Raw genomic sequence first — 23,515 nt, forward strand, 5'->3', positions numbered from 1 at the left:
TGACTACAGACCTATTGCATTAACGTCTGTAGTCATGAAATGCTTCGAAAGATTGGTTCTCCAACATCTCAGGACATGCCTCCCACTGGACTTTGATAAACATCAATTTGCCTACAGGGGAAATAGGTCGACAGACGATACCATAGCTACTGCTTTACACTCTGTAGCAAGTCATCTCGAGAAGCCTGGAAGTTACGTCAGGATGCTTTTTGTTGACTACAGCTCGGCTTTCAACACCATTTTGCCGAGCATTCTCATTGAGAAGCTGACTGACTTGAAATTCTCCCCCGCCATCTGCGATTGGATTCAAGACTTTCTTAGGGATCGGTTACAAACAGTGAGGGTCGGGTCTGCTTTGTCCACCCCCCTGAAGCTTTGCACCGGCACGCCACAGGGCTATGTGCTTAGCCCCTACCTATACTCTTTATACACTTATGATTGTGTATCATCTGACCCATCCACTGCGATAATCAAGTTCGCAGATGATACAACTGTGGTGGGTCTTATTACAGGTGGGGATGAGACAGCATATAGGGCGGAGGTACAAAAACTATCCATATGGTGTAGTAACAACAACTTGCACCTAAACATCGGCAAGACGAAAGAGATGGTGTTAGACTTCCGGAGAAAAAAGGAGGAACCTGCCCCACTTCACATCGGAGAGAACTGTGTAGAGAGAGTTTCCTCCTTTAAATTTCTGGGAGTCTACCTCTGTGAAGATCTGACCTGGAAAGTTAACACAACTCAGGTGGCTAGAAAGGCCCAACAGAGGCTTTACTTTCTTAGGGTCTTGCGGAAGAACAGGGTAGAACAACAGCTAATGACCCTCTTTTACCGGCCTACTATAGAGAGCGTCCTCTCGTATGGTATTGTGGTTTGGTATGCTGGTCTGACAGCCGTGGATAGGAAAGTATTACAGAGGGTAGTGAGCACAGCACAAGACATTGTGGGCTGTTCCCTGACACCACTGGATGACATCGCCAGGGCTCGTTGCCTTGGAAGAGTGAGGAAAATTCTCAGGGATGACTCACACCCTGGACGGTATCTCTTTACTCTCCTACCATCCGGTAGGAGATATAGGAATATAGCCAGCCGTACCAACAGGCTGAAAAATAGCTTTTATCCGTGGGCTGTTAGGCTTTGAAATGGGACATAATCTTATGCAGAATTGACTTGGGAGGCCGGTGTGTGGTGTAGTTGGTTAACATAGTATGGTGGGATGGAGGGTTTGTTGTCACTGTGTGTTGGGGGGAGAGAGCATGGGGGGGAGGCTCAGCTAATCTCAATGTACACATGTTGTACTTTGACAATAAAGGTTTATTATTATTATTATTAAAAGAGGTAGGAAAAATTTTAATGTTGTTGTTGGATTTACATAACAATTCTGTTGATGTTCTATTCCATAGTGGCCAACTGTTTGTTTGAGAAATTCAATATTAAATACTTATTTTTGTCTTTAATTATATTGTATGTGTATGAAAAAGAAATTCAGGGATAAATTCTTGTAGGAAAACCAGAGAGAGATAATTTTCATCTTTAAAAGCATTAGATTAAGTCTGATAATTTCCAAGTCTGTTCTTTTCCATTTTGAAAGTACATTCATGAAACTTACAAAAGTTTTCAATTAGAGCCGCGGTTTGGAACACATAAGAGTTTCATTGTTAAAACATTTTTTTAATATAAACATTTGTAGCAGCTCTCCATTCTATCAGGTACAACAAAAAAAAGCCCTCCTATAAATGAGTGGCATAAAAATGAAAGAGGAAGTAAGAGAGAGAGTTTGTGAGCTTCATTTGCTTTCAAATAATCACAGCATTAAGTGTTGACTTTTCAAAATTAAGTGTGCTTCAACCTTCAACTCAATACCCTGAAAGTTTCCTATGTAAAAAAGTAATAAATTTGAATTATGAAAGGATTGTTCAGTTTCATTTTTAAAATGATTTTTGTGCTTTCACCTAGAAATAAATCTACTTAGTTGTAAAATTGGGAAAATATACAGTGTGATGACCCTCTGCCCAATGGAGTCAGAATCAAATATCACTGTATACTGTATAAGACCTTGTTAAAGTCAATAAATAATCATCAGTTGACTCAATAATTTTTATATGAAAAGAGAATTCAGGAAAAAGATTCCTAGAATATTTCCCCATCGTTCAATTTTCTGGACAGGCCGTATATGTCCATATGTATGTTAGTGATGAGCCACCCAAAGTTATTGGGAATCAGGAAACATATAAAATAGACAAAATATTTCAGAATCTTCTGAACTGCTGCACATGAATACAAGTTTGATAATTCAGTGAATCCATTCCTTGATGAGACTTTGGGGACATTTTCCCTCCTAAAGTCTTTAGCAAAAAGAAAGAATTGTGAACATTAAGACACCGAGAGAGTAAACTGATGAAAGATGCCGTAAGTGAATACAGGTAGTCCTTGACTTATGACTACAATTGAGCCAAACGTTTTTGTGGTTAAGTGAAAAATTTGTTGAGTGAGTTAAGTGGATCACTGCAGTTAGTAACACAGTTAAGTGAATCTGGCTTTCCCACTGACTTTGCTTGTCAGAAGGTCACAGAAGGTGATCACATGACCCCGGGATATTGCACTGTCATAAATATGAGCTGGTTGCTAAGGATTTGACTTTTGATCACATGACCATGAGGATGCTGTAATGGTCATAAGTATGAAAAACGGTCAGAAATCACTTTTTTTCAATCCAATTTTAACTTTGAACAGTCACTAAATGAACTGTTGTAAGTCGAGGATTACCTCTACACTAGAAGGCATCACAGAACTTTGATCTTGATAAACTACAACCTAGTCACAAGGTCACCAGAGCTGAAACTTGAGTCAAAGTAATTTTTATGTTTCCTTGCCTTGCTGCTGTTCAGCCAAAGACTTCTGAATTATTGTTATAGGGTGACAATTGGAACTGGCCTTTGAGCAGGTTTTGGAATGAATTACCAAGATATTAATTTTATTAATAAGTATATTAATATGAATATCTGAAAACAAAGGTGTAAAACCCACAGATTATGACTAGATTTGCTGGCTGAATCAGCAGCTGAAGAGACACAAAGTTAATGTCTATGGAGATTCTCAGTCACCCAGGTCATAGCTGTCCTAAAAGTGCTTTTGTCAAGGTTCCAAGAGACAGAGACAAATAAAGCATAAGTCCGAGGCTTGGAAATTCCTCAAAGAACATGTTTATTTGTTACAAAGCACATCAAAAGTGAAACCAAGTCTGAAGACACACGTAACAATTCCCCCATACAAAGTTAAGAAATGCCACCCCTAAGGCTATGCAAACAACTACATTCCCCAATACATCCTCTTGGCGGACTTTTCACGAAACGCCCAGCCTGCAGTTTCGGGAGCAGCCGATGACCTTGGTTCCCACGGGACAAAAGTTTATTTAAACTAGCGAAGCACCTGGAAATCCTCCCTCCCTCCCTTCAATGTGTCAATTGAAAATGAATAAGGAAGATGGCCACAGCCATGCTCATTTTTAAAGTTGACAGCTTTTTCTTCAAGACGTTTGGCTTCCCATCCAAGACGCTTCTTCAGCTCTGACCAAATGGGGCATCCAGGAATATAAATCTTTCCATCATCTACCTTTTGGTCAGAGCTGAAGAAACTTTTTGGATGGGAAGCCAAATGTCTTCAAGAAAAAAAACAAAGTCCAGATGCCTTCTGGAAAAGCATTTTTGAGGCACAAGGTTAATAGTATCACACGCCCACCAAGCAGAAGTGAAAAAAGGAAAGTGCTACATCTTTGCTGCGGGTTTTTTTTAAAAAAAAAATCCAAGGGAGTAAATGGTCAGGATGTCTCTGATAAAGTCTTGCACCAAATCTAATTGTGATTAAGTCATGGCCAGTCTGGAGTGGCTTGCATCATTTTCCTTCTGAAGAAAGATAAACTGAGAAGGAAGAAGGAACAAAGGAAGATGGTGGTGGAAAAGACAAAATAGACATAAAGTAAATCTTTTCACTAGACATAAAGTAGGGTGTTTTTTAAAAAACAAAACAAAACAAAACTGCCAATATGACAGGATTATAGACAAGTCCAATTCAGTCTAAAAGAGGTTCCACAGATAAAAGCAAAAAAATCACTCACTTACTTTGGTAGCACTAGAATCTGCACAAGAAAAATGCAGAAGAATATAAGACAGGCACAGGTTACGTAGTACTTGAATGCAGGAAGGGTTGTTGCTCTATACTAAAAGAAAATGAGAGATTACAAAAACAATCAATTTTTTGTTAAAAAATGACTACAAGTAAATTATGATACCTATTACATTTTAAAATATTTACTGATACGAGGGTATCCTTTATCTAGATAGCTTTATGGCTTTAAACAAAAAGATGGAAAGAACTAAAAGATTATGGTTGATCTACAGTTATTAACCATGAAATGGTTAGTTATTACAGTTATTACTGCTGAAATCCAGTAGAGAAGAGTTATCCATAACAAAGAGCAGAGAAGAGCAACAAAGATGATTAGGGGGCTGGAGGCTAAAACATATAGGGAACGGTTGCTGGAACTGGGTATGTGTAGTTTAATGAAGAGAAGGGTGAGGGGTGACATGATAGCAGTGTTCCAATATCTCAGGGGCTGCCACAAAGAAGAGGGAGCCAAGCTATTCTCCAAAGCACCTGAAAGCAGGACAAGAAGCAACGGATGGAAACTAGTCAAGGAGAGAAGCAACCTAGAACTAAGGAGAAACTTCCTGACAGTTAGAACAATTAACCAGTGGAACAACCTGCCTCCAGAGGTGGTGAATGCTCCAACACTGGAGGTTTTTAAGAAGAGACTGGACAGCCATTTGTCTGAAGTGGTATAAGGTTTCCTGCCTGAGCAGGGGGTTGGACTAGATGACCTCCAAGGTCCCTTCCAACTTTATTATTATTATTATTATTATTATTATTATTATTATTATTATTATTATTATTATTATTATTATTATTATTATTATTATTATTATTAAATCCTGAACAGGTTCCATGCCTTTGACGACCTCTATCAATTAATTCTCTGTGATTGATCAGGCCCCATTGGTATGGTGAACCTGAGCCAACCATGTCTTTTTCAAAACATCAATAAGCATTATGAAGCTTCTTTATTAATTACATTTATATTAAATTACATTTTCTCTTGACAAAGTTTAAAAATGCTCCACAGAAATGAAGCTCTCATAAATTATTCATTTTGGGGTACATGCCATTTAAATTATGGAACAACTTTCACAAACAACCATATTGAAATGCATAAGACCAGCAAAAGTACTGAACTGCAGTACAATCCTTTAGGATTACGTGAATTGTAGTACAATCCTTTAGGATGCTAACTTTACTCCCTTTATCTCAATTGTACCTTGATTTTTCAGGAAAAAAGCAGGTTTAATGGGTTCATAGGATCTATTAACCTCCCACACATGAAAATGAGTAACACAAATTGATTTTGAAACTCTGGCATGATTATTCCTATTCCTGAATAAACCAAGATACTTCAGATGAATTGTTAATGAGGACTGAGGATAACTATATCATAGGTGGCTGTCATTCAATCACTGATGTCATTCACCTCATTTCTGAGAGAGGGTCTGCACCAATTAATAATCAACGCAATACTAAATATTTTGATTTCCTACATCTATTGGACTTCTCTAAAAGCTGTTATAGCATTGAAAAAATTCAACTTCAATTACTTTGATTAATTAGATTTTTTTTGTGTGCAAAATTCTGACTTAAGTAATAGATATATTAAATTGAAGAGTATGCAGAAAATTCACATTTTCCGATAGCCAGGAAATACAGCCAAAGTTTCACCCCTTCCTATTTGGTTTCTGGGTTTTTCTGTAATTCTTTTCCCAGGTGCAAACCCAAATTCATGCAAATCTATATCAAAGACAAAACTATATATTTCAAAAGGAATTTAATCTCCCACAATATAAAAGAAGTCAGACATTTTCCAGGTATGTATAAGCTACATCCTTTTTTCTTCCCGACTAGAGAATTTGGGAAATACATGTAAAATAGAATTTATAATTTAACTATAACTCACTTCTTTTTCCAAGATTTTATTGTAGAAAAGCAATGATATTCTTTGAATATCCTCAGATTTAAGCCACTGCCTAGAAAAGAAAAAGAACCATAACAGCATAAGTAAGTGATAAGAAAAAAAATTGTTTCATAAAGGAAATCAAAGAGTTGGATGTGTTTATATAACAGAAATATACTAGTTCAACAGCAATTTCTCTTCTTTAGGGGAGCCTGTAAATAGGAACCATAGATTTCCATCTACACTAGCCAGGCTTCTAAAACTGTATCAGACAAAATATGCAATGTTGGTGGCAGATTTGGACTGCGACCTTGTGAATAAGGGCTGAATAGTGTAGTATAAAAAGAAGCATTTAACTTAGCAACAATAATTAATTTTTACATGTAAATTTTATGATCTACATAGAAGCTTGCAAGTCAAAATAAGATCTTTTACTCCACAGTTCCATGTGACAGTAAGTACCCTAGAACAGGGCTTTTCAACCTTTTCACTCATTGTACCACTTTTAGGATATGGCGACATCCGAGTACCACCAGTCGCCTAGCAAGGTGTCAAAAACTTGATGACCAAAAAAAAAAGAAAAGAAAAAAATGATGAAGTCCAGGTAGTCCTCGACTTACAACAGTTCGCTTAGTGACTGTTTGAACTTACAATGGCACTGAAAAAAGTGCCCTCCAAGCCACAGCCGAGCAAGACATCTGCCTGCCTGCCCAGCGGCGCTCTTCCTCCTGTCTGAGGTTTTCATTGTTGTGAGCATTTCTGTTGAGGATTGGCAACGGGGCTGGGGTAGGGGGGGTGTTTGGTTTTTATTCCCCCCCATCTGCTGGATGGTTGCAGCAGGTTTTGGTCACTTCACTTGACCCTGGGACACTGTGACCGTCATAAATATGAATCAGTTGCCAAGCATCTGAATGTAAATCACAAGATCCTGGAGATGCTGCAACATTCCAGCTGATCGGCGCTTCTTCTGGGCTTAGAAGCGCCAGGATCAGTGCCGAGCTCCAGCTGGAGCCTGGCACTGATCTTGGTGCTTCCACTGAGCCCTGACAGCCCTGCAGCTCCAGCCGTCTCTCGCTCAGGCTTGTGCAGTGCTGCCACCGGTTTAGCTCATTCTCCTCCCCCACTACCACTTCTATAGGATGGTCATGTACCACCTTCCAGGTGCCAATGTACCACAGGTGGTACCTGTACCACTGGTTGAAAAGCCCTGCCCTAGAATGCTGCTATAGGAAGGGATGTAAATATAACTCTGTTCAGGTTTCAGAGCTAATGTGATCAGAATAGATGTTCAGTTCTTTTCATCTATTTTGAATAAAATATTGGTCACTAAATTCCAGTCGATCAATAAAATATTGATTTCCTGTCCAACAGACAGTTAAGTCATAGAACAGCTTATATTTTTATATTCTGGAAGAAAGGGACAAACAGTGAGGTTCCTGTTTTGAAATAGGCTCCTCCAACTCCAGTTCAAAACATTCTGCCTTCAGATTTCTCAAGGGCTTCAGTGCCTACTTCCATAATATGAACAGCAGTGCTACAAACAACTTTGTGGACAAACATACTTTTGAGCATTTATTCCATCAATTGCTCGAATCATTCTTTCGTTTAATTCCTCTTCAAACTTTTTCTTCTGAGATTTTGTTCTGCAGAGATAAAGGGAGTGAAGTTAGCATCCTGAAGGATTAAGTTTAAATAATATACAAGTAATTCTCCTCTTATGACTGGTGGCCTGAATGAGTGTTCAAAATAGCAATGGCTTTGGAAAAATTGTGTGTGTCATACACTCCTTGCGGTCGCATGATGGCACTTTAGGCATTTGTCAACCGCTTGCAGTATCTGCCGTTACATGAACACATTTTTTTTATTTTTTTCCTGTTTTCCTGCAAAAATCATCAATTAGATTAGCTGGATTTGATCATGTGATTCGTTAACGATTATGGTGACTTGATTAATAGTCATCATAAAAAGAGTAATAAAATTGAGTCCAGCCCCATGGTGACTCAACTTACAACCAAAAAAACTTATGAACAAAATTTCAGGCTTAAGTGTGGTAATAAGTTGAGGACTACCTGTAGCCCTGGTGGCACAGTGCTTAAAGTATTGCAGGCAAACTCTGCCCATAGCTGGAGTTCAATCCTGATGGGGCAAATTTGTAAACTGCCTAGAGAGTGCTATAAAGCATTATGGGACGGTATATAAGCCTAAATGCTATTGCTTACCTGTTTGGCACTCTTTAGGGCAAAGAAAATAAAGCAATGAGAAAAGCAGAAAGAAGGCCAATATACTACTATTCTTATTTCCTGCCAAAATTGACATATATTGTAGTGAGCCATATCTGGTACCAGCTTTTCATTTTACAACATAATGTTAAATATTGCTGATGTGACTGTAGACTGACATAACGTACACCTCTTTCTATTTCAGTCTAATGAACTGCTTGATAGGAACATAAACCTTGATACTGGATGTTAATAATTAGACTCAATGGTTTTTAGCAATGTTAGAATGGAGCCTCAAATGAAATGATATAATTATACATTTTGTTTCCAATGAACTGGGAAAATTGCCTTGCTTTTCTATAACATCATGGAAAACAGAACTTGATATGATATGACTAATTTTACCTCTTTGTCTTATGGGACAAAGTGGTCAAGATTGGCCTAGTCCAAACTTGAATGGGAAACTATCAAGGAATTTCAAGCTGTAAGTTAGATGGGGAAGTTGAATAAAGATATTGAGAAAAGGCAGTAGAAAACCACTTGGCATATTGCTGCTAAGCAAACTTTCTAGACAGTTAGCTTGACTTAAAGCTATCACAGCTCTAGCAGATGTATTTCTATAGAGCTACAGATGTTAACATATCCCTTCATAATGAGTTGAGAAAAGAGTAAATACATTTTTATAATTGAAGGAAACAAAGAATTTCAATAAAGCTGAAGGATGATTAGCTCCCGCATAGTGGGTGGAGGGCAGGGCTACCAACAATCAGGGCTCAATAGGCTATGTACAGATCCATAATCCATATGTGTGACTCCCAAAGGTCATGATGAAGACATTATTGGGTCCTGGGGGTTGCAGTAGAGAGAATGCCACTATTTATGAGCTTCCTTCCCTCTTAACAATTCTCATTTCTAAATTTTTACTAGAGAAATGGTATGCAAATCCTACTGCAATTGTAGTGGGAAATATTTTGACCCTTATTGATTTGGCTCATATGATCTCTTGAAATATTCAAATGCTTAAGGACAAAAGCCTAGCTTCCTTGAAGAAGACAAAAGGTTAGTTTCTGAAACTAAAATTTCAATCCTAATTATCTAGGATCCAAGGACTAAGCAAAATCAGTCCCAGGGACAAAGAAGCTAAAGGAAGAGCTCCAGAGCATAGTGAAAAAGGGGCATAGGAAATATAGTAGACTACTCAAAAAGAAAGAAGGTTAAAGAACTTGAGAATATTTAAGATCAGAAGCCACAGAAGGAAAGGAGAAGAAAAATTAGAAAGGCTGATTGACAGATACGATAACTAAATAAAAGTACTGATCTGGAAAGCAGGATTAATTACATTCTATGAAGAGATGGGGAAGATGAATGTGAAGCAATGAGGAAGACTAAAGAAAACAAAACCTCTAAACTATAGTGAACGGAAGGAGGTGGTCTGACAAAGAAAGTAGCCAGAGAACACAGAACTGCCAACTATAGCTTTAGAATAATTATTAAAGAGAGGTATCCTACAGCATTATTAACACCATCACATTTGGTACACAGTTTTAATGCTTTTAAAAATTACATCAGTAACATTTTGACCAGATTTCAAAATAATTATTACAATTACTCAGTCTAGAACAGATCTTTGTGATTTGCTGGTGATTTCATTCTACCAACAAATTCCTATTAATAAAAAAAAACCTATCTTGTACTATCTATCAGCCTAAATTAAGCTGACAAGGTTTTATAATGTTTGAATTATTTCATTTAACCTCTTACCTGAATAGTTATGCAAAATTATCACGGCTATCAAAATAAATGCTTGTGCAGAACTACTGGGCAAACTAGCATGGTTTTCCATGAGGTCTTTACAAATTGTACGTACCTTTCTCTACAACGCTGGAAATTATACTGACCCATAGGCATATCCTAAGAGAGAGTAATAGAAAATATCATCCAGATATATAGAACTATAAAATAGTTACTGGATTCAGTGTACAAAATTGCACTACAATGCAAACTATTTGTTCTTTTTATATACCTTTATTAAAAAAAAGTAAGATTAAAAACTAATAAGAATTAATATTTAGAATACAGAAAAAGAAGCAGAAAAAAAAGAAAAAGACAATGTTAAAAGTGCAGGGAAGAAAGAAAGTATAAAAACAAGTAGCTTCCAATTTTCTTTTTATATTTCATGCTAAAAGTCTATTAGGGGATTCCAATCAGCAATGCAAGCTATTTGTCAATGAAATGTTTTCCATTTCCAGTTCAAAATCCTCAAATCTTGTGAAAGAATTTTCACTAATATGAATGGAACAATTATTATCTAGACTTTATAGCACCAGACGTTTGTCAGTTTAAATAAAACTTGATATATTTATGAACATATCATAAAACTTTACCAATCCCTGATAAACCAGATCAAAGATTGGTCTAAATCAGCATCTTTTTTTACTGTTATGCTTCTAAGGATATAAAGTAATAACTACTCTTAATTTGTCCTTGAACGTTTTGCATTTATAAGGTATTACCATATATTCATACTATTATTAAGTATGCTAGATTAACTTTCTCTGAATTAATACAAATTATCAACCACTTTTGAGAAAATTCAATTTATAATCAGTTACCATGACCTCATATACTTGGCTTCTAACTTTAAGGCCACCTTGATGTTCTTGATTTCTCAGGGGCTTTTAGTACCATCAGCCATACTATCCTTTTGGACTGGGTACAGGGGTTGGGATTGGGAGGGACGGTTTTGCAACTGTTCTCTCTGCAACCAGATTCAGTTGATATTAACAGGAAGTAAGAGATCATACCCATGAGCCTTCATTTGTGGGGTGCTGCAGGATCCGATGTTCCCCTTTTAACATGTACATGAAACTGCTGGTTGAATGTTTATTTTTATTTTATTTATTTAGTTAAATTTTTATACCGCCCTATTCCCGAAGGACTCAGGGCGGTTTACAGGGCAGCATAAAATGCAATATAAAAATAATATAAAATTAAAATAGATTAAATTACTTAAGCCCAACAATTAAAACAATATTAAAAGCTAAAACCCCTTCAGTCCAGGCCTGATAAATAAAAAAACCAGGTTTTCAGGTCCCGGCGAAATGAACGCAGATCGGGGGTGGTCCGAAGTTCCACCGGTAAATCATTCCAAAGGGCAGGTGCGCCCACAGAGAATGCCCTCCCCCTGGGGATCACCCGCCGGTACTCCTTAACCGCCGGCACCCTGAGAAGGCCCTCCCTGTGGGAGCGCACAGGATGATGGGAAGTTGATGCCGGCAGCAGGTGTTCCCTTAGATAATCCGGACCCAAGCCATTCAGAGCTTTATAGGTCATTACCAGCAGTTTCTAAGTCTTTACTAAGTCCAGTCAGCCTTGTTCCATATTTATTGACACAGAGCAACCGGTACTTTAACTGTCTGCTACCCTACAGCATTAAACAGCTCATTTCATATTTAATCTATACCTGATGTTTTCCTTTGGCTGCTGGTTTATTGCCTGTCATATTTCACAGTTGATTTCTGAACATATGTTCCCCGCCTGACAAATGTTACTGTCATTTTATAATCCCATCTGTAAAGAACTTTCCATCTTTCTTTAATCTCATTCGCCTATATTTTTTCCAGTAATCATATCTTTGCTTTAACATTTTCCATTATTTCTCCGAACTTTTTTAAAAAATCTCTCATTTCCCTTTTCTTGTTACTTGTTAGATTCCTTCATTTTCCCAATATTTGCATTCAGTACATATTAGCAGCATGACGTTTTTTCTTGATGTTACACAACACCTCTTGTAGCACCCCCCCAGTCCTACCCCACCCCGCTCCCCCAAAGAAGACTGGAGTTTATATTTTGGAGGAAAATATGGACCTACATTTTTAAGGCTTATATCTATATGCTCACCAAATCTATAGAGAGAGAGAACACGAGCGTGTTGCACTCAAAATGTCTATAGGTATAGGTATTAAAGCTAATATAGAAACTTGTTGTTTATTGGACAGGTAAAAGTAATTAGCGGTCTCGCTTTGAAATGTATTGCCATTTCATTTTTCATAGGAATTCCTGTCCTGAATGTAAACATCTGAATTAAAATGGCCCATTGTGATCTATCTAAGTTCACTGATTCCTAAGACATCCCCATTTGCTACGTTTTAGGACTTGCTTTGCTAATGCTTTGACAATTTCAAGTTTTCCTTTGGTGGATGATTCTCACATTCCATGCTCTGACTGCCTGTCACTATACAGCAAAGAACATCTCTTTCAATACCGGCACAAATATTAATCAGAGTTCTTTGTAGCTTTGCTCTGGCCGTGTCATCATTTCCAGATCTCCTTGAGGAATTTTTGTGCTCTTTCTAAGTAACTAGAGTAACTCTCCAACCTGGAGAGGAGAGGGCTTCATCAGTTGGGATCAAATAACATTTCAATACTGCTTTCCTTCACTTTTCTTGGCAATAACTAAAAAAGCCCTTGCCTTCTTCTGGATCCACTTTTGACATTACTAGCAGGAGAAACTTTACAGGATCTCACACTCACCCTTCTTATGCACATAGAAGCAACTGAGCCCTCCCACCCTAGAAGGCAAGTCCTAGGAGGAGTCTTAAAACAGATTACATTTTATACCATGTTTTGAAATTATGCTACACTGGGGTTATAATGAAAACTGAGACTAAGGCAGGCCCTGACTTACAATCAGTTGCTTATTGCTTGGTGACTGCTCAAGCGTATGACAGAAGGCCCCCCCGCCCCCCCGCCAAGGTACTTATGACATGGTTCTGAGGTTCTGATGGCTGCACCCGCCTTGGTCATTTACCACATATAGGGGATTTGACAACTGGCCCACATTTTTGGCTGTTTGCAGCATCTTGTAGTCACATGACCATTTTTAATGACTTTTTGTTGAAAACTAGCATGGGTTCACTTTGTGACTGCTGCATTTGCTTAATGATCACCACAAAAAAACCACGTAAAATCAGGTCACTCATGTAGGTGATCTGCTTTAAAACCGTTACAACCCATGAACATAATGGGCAAGCTCTATTACAGTCGTAAGTTGAGGACTACGTGCAGTGGTTTTTAAATTCTCTGCATAAGTAGAGGTGAGTTAAGGTAAGTCTATGACAGCTAGAAAAACACTAACACGGGAGTCAAATACTTTACAGAAACTTGGCCTCTAGGCACTATTTAGTCAGCTATGTATTCATTATAATTCTAGCCCATTTCAACAATGGCAGTTCTCCACTCAATTTTCTGCAGGTATTGTGTGATATTATTTCAATAGTGTAATATCACCTGAAGAAACAATGCCCACTTCTGAACTTTATTAATTTAATAAAGGATAAACATGCTGAGAAACCAGATGTCCCCCCAAAATCAGGTTAATGAGATTCTCCCCAAAAAAGGTATTTTAGCTATTTAAAAATATACAGAAGCTGATACCATGGTGCTGATCTTGCCATTTTCAGTAATCATACTGTCCCGATGATGTAAATGAGCAAATGGCTTAGCTGCACCCCATGACTCCAAGTATCTAGTCATACGAACAGATGCTCTCATTTTAGCTCCTTCTAGGGTGTTTCGAGATCGAAAATGATGTTGTGGGCTTCGTTTTTCTTCCTAATTTAAAATAAGTACAAAAGAGATATATGAGTGAAATTAGTATTGACCACTTTCCTAGAAAACTAAATTTTGAGCCCAGTGTCCTATTCAATATTTTTCAGTATTAATTCCCCACTTTTCAGAACTATTCCAGTTAAAACATCATTGTCTGCTCGTAGATTATCAAACATAAACATTTCACTGTAGAAGAAAAACAATGTTGCTTACCTTAGGATTGATTATAAAGAAGGTTTTCACATTATGCTCCTTGAGATATGGATCCCTTGCATCACCATCCCCTTCTTCCACTTTGTACGCTCCATTCAAGTGTGCCAACGTGACTGAAGTAATGTGAACACGGCTGAAATTATGGTTTATTTTAAAGTGACCATTATACAACATTAAGAAAGTAGCATTTATTTTCCTTTTAGTTATAGCTGAGAATTACTTCCTCAAGATTTAGATACATAACTACATAAGGAATGAATAATAAGTAATGGAAATACAGTAAGTAGCTCAAACTGAGATTTGATTCCAATGATTAGACTGTAACTAAGACATGCCCCCTCTATGTTTCAGTGGTGGAAGCATTTGAGTGGATACCATATGGGACATACAATGCTGGCTTGTTAAGGAAAAGACTCAGAAACTTTCCTCATGTATATCATTGTTAAGGTGGTAAGAATGTGATTCCCCCATTTGACCATCAGACCCCAGCATCAGACCCTCATCTTGATGAAAGTCAAGCCCACCTTTAACCTGCATCTCGGAAAATATGATTTTTAATATTGTAAATGCTTGCTGAACATGCTACATTGTGGACATTGAGACACCAATAAAGAATAGTTTCTCTATTTAACGAAACATACATACATACAGTATACAGTGCCTTCAAGCACTATTCAGTTTCAATAAATGGAAGAAATCTATGTTTGCAGTAGTTCAGTTTCAACATACTAAGTGTGTAGTATTTTTGGATTGATTAATATGTGCAAGCATGAAAATAATTGTATAGTGCCCTGTTTTAAGACCAAGTAACACCATAACAATCTGAAATTATTCACACGATTATTCTATATATATGAAATAATCAAAATACATATAAATTAAATAATGTTCTTACCCTGGAATTCCTCCAGCTTCCATATGATTGGCCAATGTTACATCATGTGACCATACATCATATTGCCATTTTTGCAGTCCAATCACACCACAAAGGACATTCCCAGAGTGTACTCCCACTCTCATATTGATATCAACTCCAGTTGCATCTCTCACTTTCCTATTATTGAGAAACAATTCATGGAAGATACTCAACATTAGTCTTTCAAAAGTCAGACAAATACCATATAATCTGTAATAGGCAACTCTAGACATTTTAATAAATACAAACAATTTGAAATAATGAAACTATTTTAGCCATTTTATGTGCTGATTTAATGTTTTTCTGATTAATATCAACATTTAAAGAGATAAATATTTAAAATGATTCATGCATGTATACAGTATAATATACCTATGATGCTAATCATTTCTGGTGATTAGCAAAATTCAGAAAAGAAATAAAAAGCAAGCAGAAAAAAATTGAAGGCAGATGGTAATAAAAAAAAACTAAACATACCTAGTTTCTACAACACCATTCATCATATCTCCCTGTTTTTATTTTGCTTTTCTACCTTTGTCAACTATCCTTGTGTCCATCACACTCTTCAGCATTCAGACATGGCCTTTTGTCTCTCTCTCTCTCCCTCTCTCTCTCTCTCTTTCTGGATCTTATCAATTCTGGCAAAGCACAACTTTCTTGACCTACCCTTTCTATTTAGTGCATTCACTCTTCCTTCACCTATTTGTCCAGCTATTTGATCTTAACTCCTTCTCTCTCTGCTTCCAAGTCATTTCAATGTACTTCTTTCCTACCAGTCACTCGTTTTTATATTCAATTTACATTTATTATCCACTTATTTTTGATCATATCTCTTCTTCTATTACACATACCTCTTCCTATATCGCATCTCTTATCTATAAGCAAATCCTTAAAACATTGTTATTTCAGTCCTGGTATCAGCAAAAGTCCACTAAGGCTTATCTATTCCCTTTATTTCTAATGATCTTAATCTTTAGTCCACTCAAATAATGTTACAGAATTTGATTTCTTTTCTTTATTTCTGTCTCCCTTCTCATAAGATTCTTCAAAACTTTATCAAGCCTCTTTTGTAAATCTAATGTAGGTAGAGTATCCAGGTCATTCTTTGGATAACTGTTTATTTATCCCTTTTAATGATTAAGACATGAGCCACTTTCTTTTCGAATGTCTAGTGTTAACAACTGTTTTGATGTCATTCTTGCAATGTGTCATTTGTAGATCTACTTTCAACTCAGTCTTGACCTTGTCAGACAAAACTTGTTCCTTTTCCATAACTTATTTTACACACAATCTCCCCATAAAGGCAGATGTCTGTTTTGACAATATTAAAATTAACTCCTCGTTAAAAATATATAAATATTTAATATTTTAGCATTGGTCATATTGAAGTATATTTTTGAACAGGTCTCATACATTTTTTTCTTGAAGTCATTCTACTTTTATTAGCTATCCTTTAATTTGCTTCCATTTCCATTTTTCTTAGATCCTTTCTTGATACTACCAAAATATGGGCTATTCCTTACAGCAGGGCTTTTCAACCAGTGGTACGGGTACCACCTGTGGTACATTGGCACTTGGCAGGTGGTATGCGACCATCCAAGAAAAGCGGAAGCGCCAGGATCAGCTTTTCTTCAGGGCTGTCAGGGTCAGTGGAAGCGCCAGGATCAGCGCCAGGCTCCAGCTGGAGCTCGGAGCTGATGCTGGTGGTTCTGACCCCAGAAGAAGCACCAATCAGCTGGAATGTTGCAGCATCTCCAGGGTCTTGTGATTTACATTCAGATGTTTGGCAATTGATTCATATTTATTTATTTATTTTTATTTATTTAATTTTATTTATATACCACCCTTCTCCCAGTGTCCAGAGTCCCAGAGTCTTGTGAAGTGACCAAAACCTGCTGCAACAACCCAGCAGATGGGGGGGAATAAAAACCAATTTCCCCACCCCACCCCAGCCCCGCTGCCAATCCTCAACAGAAATGCTCACAACAATGAAAACCTCGGACAGGAGGAAGAGCACCACCGGGCAGGCAGGTAGGTGTCTTGCTTGGCTGTGGCTTGGAGGGCACTTTTTTCAGTGCCATTGTAACTTTGAACAGTCACTAAGCAAACTGTTGTAAGTCGAGGACTACCTGTACCTCATCACTATTTTCCTTTTTATTTTTTTGGTCATCAAGTTTTTGACACCTTGCTAGGCGACTGGTGGTACTCGGATGTTGCCATATCCTAAAAGTGGTACAATGGGTGAACAGTTTGAAAAGCCCTGCCTTACAGTACAGATAGTCCTCAACTTACGACCACAATAGGGACTAGTATTTCTGTTGCTAAGCAAGGCGTTTGTTAAATGAATTGCATCCAATTTTACCTTTGTTTCTCATGGTTGTTAAATGATTCACTTCAGTTGGTAGGTGAATCATGCATTTGTTAAATGAATCTGGCTTCCCTTCATTAGGAGAAATATTTTTTTTCTCCTGAATCACATTGATTCAAAATGTTGCACACAATGTCCACAACAATCATCTATATTGCTTTATTAACACCATACACTAGATTGTAACATGCTATGACTACCAAACTGTGGATTTTGTAAGCATCCACAAAAATGTGGATATCATTTTCTACTTCTGATATAAATTTTAACTTTCATTCACAAAAAACTATAAAACTTTAGTTTCTTCTATCTATTAATCAACTCCATCCAGAGACTGGGCTATTTTTATTCAGATCTATTACATTCTTCCCCCTTCTCTATTTCACACACAGAGAACATACCCACAGTACTATCTTATGTCTAAGGATATTTACCCATTAGTATAGCTGTATTACTATCATCTTTCTTATCTTTTCTACTACCTTCTTTTATTGGTATCATTATTATGATTATCTTACTTTATTTTTTGTATGTACACTGAGACAAATTCCTTGTGTGTCTAATCACACTTGGCCAATAAAGCATTCTATTCTAATTTTTTCTGTCAATTTCATTTATTAATTCATATTGTTTTCTTTTACATTCCAAGTTACAAACTTCCACATGTGAATGTTCATCCTGAGATGGGCTAACAGATCTTGATCTTCACCATCCACCATGGTTTCATTAATTGAGGTTTTCACAAAATATTGGGTTTTATCTTGGTGAGCTACCTGAAGTCATTGACTGTGAGTTGGGTGGTCATGTAATTTTTCTTAAATAAATAATGCTTTCTATTCAATTTGAGTAATCAATGTCTAACTTGCTAAATTTACATTGAGTTACAGTACTTCCTTGTAGACATTAATGAGCTTCCAGAGCTGGTTCATAGATCTGTTGGCACCCTCTATCCTTATTGCTAAACCTTGTTCTGTTTCAGCATTGAGGTGGTGTTTGTCTTTATAGATTTAATGTGGGGTAATCCATGATTGGTAAATTCACCTGGCATTACCAGGTAGGAAAAAAATGGTGGGGAAAATAACCACTAATTTCTTTCACAAAGAGAGACAGTTTGGTATAGTGGTTAAAACACCGGGCTAATAACTGGGAGGCCATGAGTACAAGTCAGTATTAGGCAAGATTTATTCAAATAATATTGCAACAAAATTGTAAATTGTAAACAATGCTCAACCTATTAATTTTGCCCACCAGCATGAAGGAAGAAGTAAAGTTCTATCTATCAGGATACAGCTTATTTAGCATTTCACTATATAATCATTAGGACAGTAAAATATGAGCACCCCCAAACTATTGTTTAATTTGTAATAAATAAGTTGCCGTGAACCTTGGCCCCTGTGCTCCCCTTCCCTCTCTAATTGCCACATATCACATTCAGGCATAGCAGAGATCAGGAATGGTGAACCATACAGGACCGACTAGTCACTAAAGAATTTTAGGCTCCAATTGGAAACTAATTAAAATTGAAAAAGGGGCTTCATGGATAAACACCTTGATTAAGATTTGAATTTCTTTTTCTTCTTACCTGCTTTTTGAAAAAGGCATTATTTTATGTTAGTTTGTTTGGCACTATGAAAAAAAAACATTTGGATTTTGAACAAATAGCAGTGGTTTTCTGAGATTCCAGAGGGTTTTTTTGTTTCGTTTTGTTTTTTCACCCCAAGCCCTAACAAGAAAGAATCAGAACTGAACCAGGAGTTTCATTTTCTGCATATCCACAGTTACTCTTTAAAATATATTCTACCATTCTATAGCAGCCTTCCCCCCTTTCCTTAGACTAAAAAGAAATAAGGAATACTCACCTTGGAGAGCAGGAATTCCTCTCCCACCCCCAACTCAGATGAGTTTGCCTGCCAAATGATAAATCTGCAGGGAAAAATGAAAGGGAAAAAAAATCCCCTTCTCTCTCCCATCGTTGTTTTTTTGTGAATTATCCCTGATCTATACTTGAATATTCTGAGCAGCTATTCTCAATAACCTGAACATTAAGATTAGATTGATAATTTCTAATTGCTTCTTCAGTAGTACCAAGATCATGTTCTCAATAGGAATTCATTTCAGAAAGTTCATGGTGGTTACCTTTTAAGATACAAAGGAGGAAATGAGGGAATTAAGTGTCTGTGGAAAAGCAGCAGCATTGCATTTAATTTGTACATTAGCACAAATTAACTTTACACCAAATCCACAGAGTTAAGACAAAACTGTTGATTGCACAACAAACATTTGGAATGCGTAACATGCTTAATGGGACATCTGAGAGTCTGAGCTTTGCTGATGATTGTGTAGGGGGCACCTAGCAATTGTTAACAGCTGTAATTAAGACTGTGGATTTCTTCATAAAGTTAAACAGAAATAACTTCAGACACAGAGGTGGCCTTCACATCTTATCTCCTGGGCAGAGAATGAGCAGGTTTTTTTCTCCAGTTTTATATCATATATTCATTTAGAAGCTGTTTTATTTACCGTATTTTCTGGCGTATAAGACGACTTTTTAACCCATGAAAATCTTCTCAAAAGTCAGGGGTCGTCTTATATGCTGGGTGCTGAAACTTTAGGGACAGGGCTGGCTGGAAAACCTGGAGCAGATCTCCCATTTGGTCTGCGCAGGGAAAGCGAGACCAATTGGAGTAGAAGCTGCAGTCTGTGATTTTTTACAGGGTGGGGTCTGGGCGTCTTTCCTTCTAAAGTTGAAGAGCAGCTGTAGTCTATCCCAACTTGAAAGGCAGGTGGGGAATGCCGCAGCCAGAGCAGCTGATTAGCTCTAAGGACACATTTGACTCAGGAACTGGGCGGGCTGGCTGGAAAACCTGGAGCGGATCTCCCATTTGGTCTGCGCAGGGAAAGCTTTAGAGTGAATTAGGAAAAGTTTAATCTACTTGCACTGTTTTATGTTTACATGTTTGATGACAAACAGCCTTATGTTTATAAGTGACAGTTTTCCTACTAAGTACCTGCATGTCATAAGCATTTGAATTAAAATTACCATATTAAAATCAAATCTGATGTTTTTTAATTTTTATTTGGTGTGCGTTGGAAGAGGGGTAGTCTTATACGGCGAGTATAGCCCAAACCCTATAATTTAACAGGAAATGTAGGAGGTTGTCTTATACGCCCAGTCGTCTTATACGCCTGAAAATACGGTACCATGTGTTACTTAGAATGTGAGTGACAAACATTCTTCAGAGGCTTCTAGCCGCCAAGATTCATCTTGTAGGGGAGATGAGCAGCGTAAAAATTAATAAACAATAAACAAACAAATAGGAGTGTTGACAGAAGGCAGAGGGATCCATCCTCTTATGCTGCCCTCCATTTGCAAGGGCCAATAGTCTACCGTGGGGAGCTTCCTGTAGTTGTGAATTTTTTTTATTACCGGTGAACTCTACATATTTCAAACAAGTGTGATCATTCCTACTGCACTGAATGCACCCAAATTTATAGCAAGTTTTTTTCCAGAAAACACACCCATGCCATGATTTTTCCCCACATTCACTTCAAATAAATGTGCCTCCAGAAGGTCAGGGTTTGTTTGAAGTAACCTTTAAAGTGTTTTTGTTCAATATATATAATTTTAAATGAGTATATTTTGTTGTGAAAATATTCTCCTGTTCTAAAGTCTGTTGCCTTGTCATGCTTTAAAGTTTTATATTTTAAAGCTTACACTTTCAGTAACCTTAGGAGTCGCTTTCTGTGTTTGAATAAAATACGTAACCTTTAACATTCTTCACTGCCAAAATTTCAGAACAAAAAAATTCAAGACCACCCAATCAGATTTTAAAATATTACGCAAAAAAATTAGAACGTGAGAAAGAGATGTAGAATAAACCTTTCCTACTAAGTTTTGCTTTGTAATTATGAAGGAAAGGAATATTTTATATATTTAAAATATATATAAAATATTTACTAACTTTATAGCTTCACACATATCCAGTCCCATTTTCACACAATTGTTGGCATGATTTTGTAGTGATATTGGAAGACCAGACACACAGTAGTAGCAGTCTCCTAAGATTTTAATTCTCATACATTCATTTTCCTAAAAGAAAAAAAAACAGGGGTGGGAAATCAGTTAGGAGATCGTCAAGGCAGCAACATAAAGCTTATCAGCAAAGCTGCAGAATCTGATGCAACTGAGTGTCAATTGTATTCCATCTATAAAATACAGAGATGACTGGGCCAGAATATTTATAGCTGAAATAAACTCCAGAGCTCTATGCCTCCCCATTTCCAGTGACCTACTTTTCCTGAGTTATAAAATCAGAAGCATGCTCAAACAATGTTGTATCCAAACTCCCAGGGATTTAAAGCCAATGCTCCTTCTTAATGGCACCAAATTAGACAGGTCCTTTGGGAATAGACTTGAAATTTCAAACTCAGGGTATCTGTTACCATCTCTATTTGAGCACTTGCAGGAATACCGAAATTTTCTAAACTATAATACTACATTGTTACATTGCTAATGTCTCTTATGGGTTAAAATTAGTCCTTTCAATGAAGTCTGAGCATTACTTTAGTTCATTCAAAACCTCATTGCTCCCCTAGGGGTCCTTGATACGTTCAGTAATGTTTGGGGAGATGCCCCAAAGACAGCTTATTCACCAAAGTTCTTCTTATTCTGCAATTCTCCATAATAAAAAAAGGAAAGCAGAGCAGGGCATATCCTGAACTCACTATTCAACGATCAGCTGATGTGGGAATTTACTTGCACACCTAACTGCTGTGTCATGACAAATTCCCAACAACAGGAAATCTAGGATGCACCGATTCCTCTAAGATACTTGGTTTTTTGCAATGCAACTTTAAATGGTATAACCCAAATTTTGATACAATTTGAATGAATAATTTTGGTTGTCATTCTTTACAGAAGAGTGCCAGAGTAGGCCAGTCAAAGAGGAGGAAGCAAACTCGGGAACATACAGTATGCTGCATCTACTATGACTCCTGTGCCAATCAGGCTGATAAAGAGTATGAAAACTATTGTTATTCAACAAATTGAGCCTTAGAGCAAGGGTCTTCAAACTTGGCCCTTTTATGACTTGTCGACTTCAACTCCCAGAATTCCTCAGCCGGCCACAAGTCATAAAAAGGCCAAGTTTGAAGACCCCTGCCTTAGAGTAATGAGTGATATTACTCACTCAAAAGATTGCCTTGCAACACTGCATTGACACCAGTACATATATATACCTGCAAATCAATAATGCAAAGTTCAAAGGGAAGAGACATCAAACAGAACAAAGGGTTTTTCTTCCAGGTCCACAATAAAATATTACTGCATGTAATGCATACATTGTATTTTTTATTACTTCCAAAATTTTATACTATTTTGTCCTCATTTTTGTTAACTGGAGGTGTTTCAAAGTAATTATTTTCTCCCTCCTTACACTAGGATGTGACAAAACCAACTACTACCAACTAAGTAGCAACTGTATTTGCAGGAAAGCATTTTTGGAAGCTGTGAGGACAGCAGAACCCAGGAAAGACTACACTTTCCTTATACCATTTTTACCTATTATGATTATAAAAACACAGTGGCAACATGATAGTATCAGCCATGAACAAAACTTTCACACATACTTACTTTTGCAATTTGATCAAACTTGCCAAAAAGTTCATTCAGCATATGCACCAATTCTCCAGGGGAGCAATCACTAGCCAAGCGAGTAAATCCCACAATATCGGCATATAAAATGCTGCACATAAAAGAATTTAGCACTGTTGATTGTTTTTTCAAGTTAAAAAACAATATCTTACCTTAACATTCATTTAAAAGAACCAGGAATGGGGAATGTTCCAAATACCTTATCAGAAACAAACACATTTGGCCATCAACAATTTTTCACAAGGGATTTATTTACAAAGAGCCAATTTACACAGCTATTTTTACTGGATTGGTCATGTGTGGGGTGATTTTATCCTAGATGTCAAAAACTATTCTAGCAGGCTTCCAGCATTCATCAGGCTTCATCTAGAACTATGCCAGTTAAAGTCTCCCTTCCCTGGCACCTCAAATGGTAATCTTGCAAAGTCTGAAGGCATCTCCATATAGTCATTGCTTCCATTTTCTGAAACTTCAG

The 23,515-nt window shown here is 37.2% G+C and overlaps 1 protein-coding gene across 1 annotated transcript in view; it reads right to left on the reverse strand.

The window, feature by feature from the left end:
* ADCY2 (adenylate cyclase 2) overlaps positions 1–23,515 on the reverse strand; it is a gene marked incomplete at its 5' end in the record, with an annotated part of 156,214 nt that overhangs the window by 43,912 nt on the left and 88,787 nt on the right. Inside the window, 9 exons of the mRNA XM_081324024.1 lie at positions 4,122–4,219; positions 6,065–6,134; positions 7,624–7,704; positions 10,148–10,191; positions 13,717–13,893; positions 14,104–14,236; positions 14,999–15,157; positions 21,350–21,477; positions 23,020–23,131. Of these exons, the coding sequence (XP_081180150.1) occupies positions 4,122–4,219; positions 6,065–6,134; positions 7,624–7,704; positions 10,148–10,191; positions 13,717–13,893; positions 14,104–14,236; positions 14,999–15,157; positions 21,350–21,477; positions 23,020–23,131 (1,002 nt within the window). The remainder of the gene's footprint in view (positions 1–4,121; positions 4,220–6,064; positions 6,135–7,623; positions 7,705–10,147; positions 10,192–13,716; positions 13,894–14,103; positions 14,237–14,998; positions 15,158–21,349; positions 21,478–23,019; positions 23,132–23,515) is intronic.

The sequence above is a fragment of the Vipera berus genome, assembly GCF_964194415.1.
Source record: "Vipera berus genome assembly, chromosome: 3".
In the NCBI taxonomy this organism is placed as follows: Eukaryota; Metazoa; Chordata; class Lepidosauria; order Squamata; family Viperidae; genus Vipera; species Vipera berus.